Source organism: Echinops telfairi, unplaced genomic scaffold (assembly GCF_000313985.2).
Source record: "Echinops telfairi isolate 266 unplaced genomic scaffold, ASM31398v2 ScPeMD7_25;HRSCAF=90, whole genome shotgun sequence".
Taxonomy (NCBI): Eukaryota; Metazoa; Chordata; class Mammalia; order Afrosoricida; family Tenrecidae; genus Echinops; species Echinops telfairi.
Window position 1 is genome coordinate 31,477,639 of NW_022103922.1, and position 7,202 is coordinate 31,484,840.

Sequence of the window (7,202 nt, forward strand, 5' to 3'; positions counted from 1 at the left end):
GATGGCCGCTTGTTTACCTTCAAGCTTTTAAGACCCCAGACGCTATATCTTTTGATAGCCGGGCACCATCAGCTTTCTTCACCACATTTGCTTATTCGCCCGCTTTGTCTTCAGCGGTTGTGTCGGGAAGGTGAGCATCATAGAATGCCAATTTAATAGAAGAAGGTAGTCTTGCGTGTGTTGGTTTATTCTGTGAAAATAATAAAACCCATTGTCATTGAGACGATTCCAACTCATGAGAACCCATGTGCGTCGGAGTATACCGCACTCCACGGGCTGTTCAATCACTCCTAGTGTATGGGAATAAGTTGCCAGGTGCCACTGGGTGGATTTGGGATGCCAACCTTTCCATTAGTGGCAGAGAATATATGGTTTGCGCCACCACCTATATCTTGTCCTCAGCTGTTATTTTTCCCTTAATTATCTGGCTTATTGAAATAAGATCATTAATATACCAAGTACTCAGAACCAGGCTAGTCAGTCGCTCTGTTACTTTCAAGCCTTCCCCTTCTTCCCTTTTGTTCACTTGCAGACGCTTAGCTGAAGCATTTCACATCACTGATGATTCTGACCCTTTCAATGTGCGCTCCTCGGGGTCGAAATTCAGCGATAGTTTGAAAGAAGACGCCAGGTATGTAACTCATTTCTTGCTCCCCTGATGGTGGCATAAGGGGTTGTTAGGTCTTTTGAGATGTAGTAACTAATAAGTTCCTCCTCCTGTGGTTAAGCCAAATAAAGTAATTTCATATGTTAGCATAAGAGATTATATGGTATTAAGAAGTTCTTGGTTTCTTTAAACTGTACCCTTGAAGAACTGAACATGTGGGGTAGAGGGTCAGTCCCTGTGGCAGGTCTTTAAGCTCCTTAGGGCTGACGTGACGGCTCTCAGGGCCTCCTTCCACCTCTGTCCCTCCATCTCTCAGTTGCATGAGCCCTCACTTGGAAACAGTGAAAACTCCGTCTCAGCAGCCTCTTGGCTATCCTGTGCCTGTTCCTCCTTGGCCTGTCTTCTCTCCTCCCTCCTTCCATCACAGTCCACCTTCTGTTCCATGACACTGCCTGCCCCTACGGCTTTGTCCCCTGTCTGCCTGTTACACCAGAGGGTGGTGGGTAGAGGAGATGCCCAGGAGAGCAGGCACAACTGAAAGTAACCGTGATGATTTCTCATTTCAGGAAGGACTTAAAGTTTGTCAGCGACGTTGAGAAGGAAATGGAAGCTCTTGTGGAGGCCGTGGACAAGGTTGAAGTCAAAATATCCCACTGGACATGTCTCTAAGGCCAGCTTGATAGAATATCAGGTCCCCAAAGCACGGTCAGCCTAGAGTAGTCGTAGGGAAAGTCACAGCATCCTTGAGGATCTTCCTCTCTCCCCAAAACCCAGCACGAAACCGCCCGTGTGGACCTGTCCTGCCTCATTCACTGCAAGAGAGAGCCCTACGTTCAGAAGAAATGTAAAGAAGCCCCTTTCTCGTACCTGGGGCCCAGGGGAGAAGCTCCGGATGAGCGGGGCTCAGCAGTGGTAGTTGGGTGACTGGCAGACAGGCTTCAGGAGAGCCGGTGTGTCAGAGGGGAACCCCCTGGCCCGCTACTGTCCCCAAGAGTGACCCAGGGAGGGAGAGGGGTCGTGCGACTGGAGCTGAAGAGCAGCGGAGGACCAGCCTTCATTCTGCCCGAAGCTGCCGGCCCCGCCCTGCCCCGCCTCTGCACCCAGCAGGCCTGCCAAGCACCAGGGCACCATGGCAGTCTCCCAGCTGCTTCCTCCCCTTTCCCCACTGCCCCAAATAAGACTGACATGAAGGAGAAAATTGAAAACGTCATTTCTCACCTGATCAGGAAGCCTGAGCCAATGTTATTCTCTGTGCTTAAAGACCTGCCACAGGGACTGACCCTCCACCCCATATATATATATATATATTTAAATCGAGGATGTGCTTTCAGAGGAAGTAAGGTTTAATTTGGGAGAAGGGGTTTTACCTTTTGCTTTGTTAGGCTTCCACTATTTTCTCATTTCTTGGGGCTGTCACTCACGCCCCAGCTATGGCCAAAGTCATGGGAAGCCACTGCCCCATGGGCTTCATTTCAATCACTTACCCTTTGTCCCTGGCCCTTCGGGCCTTTGGCAGCCGGTGCTACGCTCATGCTGCGGGCAGTGACCACAGCCTCCTTTCTGAACAGGCTGCTCCTGCTGGGTGGGAAGGACTGCTGTTTCCGGGGAAAGTGTTAAGCGTTCATCTCTTCCCTCCATACAGGGAAAGAGTGTTAAGAAAAGCCACTGCTTCCCTCCCATGAACAGAGACCACCGCCGCATCATCCACGACCTGGCCCAAGTGTACGGCCTGGAGAGCGTGAGCTATGACAGCGAGCCCAAGCGCAACGTCGTTGTCACCGCAGTCAGGTGGGCTGACCCTGCACCACAGGAGGGACTGTCCGTCCCCGCTGACCAGAAGGCACAGGGCAGCCCTTTCTGAAGTTCACGTGCCCCTTACACCATCCCAGAATCCATGTCACACCGTGGAGCTTTGTCTCCACCGACAGGCGAAACTGCCCTGGGGGTTGGGCTGGGGGCCTGCCCATCGCACCTGTGCCCTCTGCCCACCACCGCTTCCATCTCCTCTCCTCCCTCTGCTCCTCTACACTGCCCTCCCCGCAGGAGGAAATAGCAAGAATGCTAGACTCTGCTCTGAGGCATGGGCTGTGGCCAGTGTTTTGCCATCAGGAGAAATGGGCAGCATTGTCAGCTGGGCTCAGGCAGGGAAGACCTAAGGTCACCTCCTCCCCTCCGAGTAAGACCTTCCCCTGAAGGGAGGGGTACAGGCAAGAGGCACAGCAGAAGTGGGTAGGAAAGCCCAGTGCTGAAGGAAGGTGGGGAGTCTAGCTGTGTGCCCGTCTGCACCTGTGGCTCTCTCTGTTCAGTACTTGTTTGTTTTGCTTTATCAGAGGAAAGTCCATTTGTCCTCCTACCACCCTGACAGCCGTCCTTGAACGAGAAACGCAGGCACGGCCTCCACCACCGATTGCTCATCACAGACACCAGGCAGACAAGTAAGGAGTCTCGGTGCTTTTCGGACCCATCTGCTCAGAGAAGCCAGCGGGGTGCCGCTGTCCTAGGCAGCAGCGCCACTACAGGCAGCTCTGTCAGCTTCGACAGGGGTATTAGCCATACCTGTTCTGGCCCCAGTGGTCCTAAGTTTGACTTTTGTCAGGCCCACGTCCCTCTGCGGGGAGCACTCAGGATGGTGCTGGCAAGTGGGTTCAGTCTGTCCCCCAGCTCTTTTAGAGCTGGACTGTCCCTTGTTTAACGTAATGGAAGTTACTCTGAAGAGAGACATGGGGTTGGCAATGAGGGGCGGGGGTTAACTATTGTGTGGCTTGATTCATTGGCCACACAAATGAATTCCTGATTGGAAGAGAAAGGAAAGCCAAGCTGGCAAGTCTCCGTGTTTCCTCTGACAGGAGCGGGAAGAGCACCGTTCCCACCCTCCTCCCACCCTGCTGGAAGTGGGCCGGGCTGCGCTAGTGTCTGAGTGCCAGACGTCCCTGCAGACCCGGGCCTCCGCAGTAAAGCCCAGGCAGCACCAACTGCGCTCCAGCACAAAGCTTCTGGAAGGGCGCTTAGGGCTATTTCCAGCTTCACCGTGACGGTTGTCACAATCCGTGTTCCCATGGGACAGTGGCAGTGGGCACTGTGCATGACCAGCCTCAGCCGAGGCAGTCGGGGCCGTGCAGCTACCCAGCCCCAGCTCCTCTCCACCTGGGGAGCCAAGTGTCTGGGCTCCTGGCCAGTGCACATGGGTTAACCATGTGGATGGTGGTTTGGAAAATGTGAGTACTGTCCGAGGACACCAGCTGTCACAGCAAGAGCCAGTACCACTCAGACATGACCGTCACAGGGTCCTTGGCTTCTTGATGCCATACTTTCTTCACACACACACACACCTCCCCCGCTTGCTTTCTCTTTGTATAAAGCTACCATGGAAATGTGTAAAGAACATAGTGTTACTATAGCAAACCTCTGGGTACCCACTACCAAATTGCAGCAGTTCATGTTTGCCCCAGGAACTTATCAAGATCACAGTCAACTGATCCGTAACTTTCTGCAGACCTGTGTCTGTTTGCCCCAAAAAAGAACACTTGCTTTTTAAAATAAACACCTAAATTTAAAAAAAGAAGAAGAATTAAAGACTGATCTGCCTTTGCTTGCTTTGCAGGGGGACTGGGAGCATTCATCTACAGAAAATTGCCAAGGAGCCAGTGATTGACTACTTTGACGTCCAGGACTAAGGAGCTGATAGTGTTGGAATGTAGTGCAGATAAATCATGCCTGCCCCTCCTGCCCAGCGGCCTCACAGCCTCCATACTGTCGTCTTCTGTGGATACATCCAAAGCATCGGGGGTCGGCAGCTGCCGTGCCCTCTAGACCTGTCTGCCGGGAGGGTTTCACCAGCCAGCTCTCCAGGCGTGCACTTGAAGAGGCTCCCCACACAGTCACTGTGATTTCGTTGAGGGCTCGTTCGGACAAACCAGAATAATCGCCTGAGATTGGCTTGCTGACACACAGCCATCGCCTGAGCTGGATCTATCCTGAAAATGCTTGTGCCCTGAGGTGCACCGCGCTTGCTTAGCCCAAACGAGCTCAGCCCTTGGAAAGATGCTTGCGGACGCTTTCTCAGTCAGCAACTGAGAAAACTGCATTTGTGCCCCCTACCTGGAATCACACACGTTGTCTTAAACCCAGCAAACTCATTTAAGTCTTCTGCCAAAAACCCCTCAGTTTGTCTAGCTGAGCTTGAATGATTCTCAATACAATCAATTAGGAAAGGAGAGGGATCAGGTTGATTTACAGAATTCCATTCTTTAGGCCCCCTGGCAGGTCACAGTCTACCTGGTGACAATCATGTTATCCTTCCACCATAATGGTAGAGGACATAGAACAAGCTCTTTCCTCTGCCAGGTTGACACTGTGGCTCTGAACTGACATGCACGCCCCTCATTCCTTCTTTGGTGGAGAGAGGGTCTTGGAGTCTGCCTGTGTTGGGTTTTTTTAGCCCTTGAGCAGGCAAATTGATGCTCCTTGTCTTTCATCTCTGGGCTTCTAGAATACTCAGGGTGTACGCAGTCCAGGATGTAAGCCCAGTGCTCCATTAGAGGCATTCTTCAAGCTCTTTTGAGGCCAGCCCATCAGAGATTTCATTAGCTTGGCCTTCTTTACACTGACCCCCCTTCAGCATGGAGGCCCGACTGGCAGCAGCTTCCTCTCTAGAACAAGCTACAAGCCCCGGAGTACCCAGAGATTAGAGAAGTAGCATCCCAAAGCCAGGGGCTTCATTGTTTTAGAGCAAGAAACCCTTTGGCCCTCACCAGACAATCCTCTGAAAAGCCTGGGTCAAGTAGCAGCAGCAATGGGCAGCCTGGGGCAAGAGACAGTTCCAACACCACTGCTTGGCTGGGCCCATTTCTGGTAGGGTCAGGCGGCTTCTGACCCAACAGGAAGCCCGTGAGCTTCCATCTTCTCTCAAACAGTGGGTCCAGTGAGCGCGCTGTGAGAGAGCGTTTGGGAATCAGTAGGAGACCTGGTCTCCCATCCCAGCCCTCGCCCCCTGGGGGAGACAGGTATCACCCACCACCCCAGGGTGGTTTTGAGGGTTAAATGAAGTTGCACATGTAGAGGCGCCTGACCATAAAAACTTCTTAAAAAAGAAGTAGTGGAAAATATGTAAGCATCTTCTTTCTCCATATTTGTAGCCAAGTAAAGATCATGCGTGATACACAGCCTCCTCTGCCAGATACTTGCGTGGCTGCCCCGCAGCTGTGTTCTCTCTATACAGGCACTGACCCTGGGCTGTGGCCGAGGGTCTGGCACCCACCAGAGCTTTGAAAAGCCCCTGGGGAAAATCTATCATTCTGTTTTCCACAGACCTGTCTGGTGGGTTTTCAGTGTTACCGTTAAAAGCTGAGGAGACCCAGGAGAGAACAGGGGTAGGAGTGTCAGGGAGGAATGGGTTCATTCTCTTGGTTGAAGGGCGCCCATTGGGTGGGGAAGGAGACGGGAATGGCATTTGAGCCAAGTTTGAGGAGTGGTAGGACTGCCCTTTGGAAAAGGAGCGAGCCTTGCTTCGCCTCAGCTCCAGAGGGAAGAGGCAAGGGACAGCCCCTGTGGCAGGTGTGAGGCAGGGCTGTCCAGCAGCAGGAGTGCAGGGGTTGAGGCTGGAGAGGTGGACCGGGTCTGGCTCAGGGAAAGCCCTGAGAGCCGCAGGATCTCACGGTTTCTGTTACCACTGCCCCAAGTCTGCTGTCATATTTAAAAAGTAAAATCTAGTTCGTGGGTCATACAGAAACAGATGGCAGACCGAGCTGGGCTTGTGGGCCAGTTTGCCAACCCCTGCCCTAAGCAGCCCCTCAGGCTGAAGCAGGAGGGTTGGGGGCGTGCAGGAACCTGAGGCAGCAGGCTGCTAGACTCCACCTGCAAAAGGTGCAGAGATGTAGGAGATTGTGGGGGTGAGGTAGGCAGGGGAGCCAGCCCCTCTGGGACTGCAGGGGTACCCCATCTGCTACTCATTGGTTTGGCGGCTTCTCCACTGAGAATGTTGTACGTGAGTTTGAACGCGAGGGGAAAAAAGAAAAACTCCAGCCAGATGTGGAGTGCTTAAGAATGCGGTGGGACCTCCTACCCCCTCCTGCCCACCCGCTTGTCCAACTGGAGGTCCTTACAAGCCAGCACTGTCCAGAGAACAAGCCCCTGTCTCTGGTGCTCCCTCTGCCAGGGCTGACCCGTCAGCAGGGGGGCCATCCCTGAGCGCATGGGCACTGTGGGCAAGGGCACGGGAGGAACGCAGCCCCAGTAAAGCTGTCATCGGACCTGACACAGGTGACCGAGTCACTGTGGGCCACACTTTGCCAAGAGCCTCATCTAAGTGTCCAGGAAGCATCACGTGTGCTTTTCACTACGTTTGAGTGGTAGGGACATGAACTTCCTCAGTGGATAACTGGGGAGCTAACACCCCTGCTAGACCTGAGTCTGAAGCTTGTGGCCTCTCCACCACACTTGAGCTCAGCCTGGTGCGTGCCCCACCCCACCCCCCCATCCGAAAACGAGGTAGCCCAGTGAGTCAAGACAACAGGGAAGGGGACTGCTATTCCAGCCCAAAGTCAGGAACACCAACAGCCTCCAAGGAAGGTGGGCTTTTCCTATCATGGCCACCAGG

The 7,202-nt window shown here is 53.4% G+C and overlaps 1 protein-coding gene across 2 annotated transcripts in view; it reads left to right on the forward strand.

Moving 5' to 3' along the window:
• Positions 1-5,765, forward strand: part of NFX1 (nuclear transcription factor, X-box binding 1) — a 47,911-nt gene extending 42,146 nt beyond the window's left edge. For both annotated transcript variants that reach the window (XM_030885333.2, XM_004712369.4), the window contains exons 20-24: positions 533-631; positions 1,174-1,240; positions 2,250-2,395; positions 2,938-3,042; positions 4,209-5,765. In XM_030885333.2, coding sequence (XP_030741193.1) covers positions 533-631; positions 1,174-1,240; positions 2,250-2,395; positions 2,938-3,042; positions 4,209-4,281 — 490 coding nt within the window. In that variant the 3' untranslated portion in view covers positions 4,282-5,765. The remainder of the gene's footprint in view (positions 1-532; positions 632-1,173; positions 1,241-2,249; positions 2,396-2,937; positions 3,043-4,208) is intronic.
• The last annotated feature ends 1,437 nt before the right edge of the window (positions 5,766-7,202 follow it).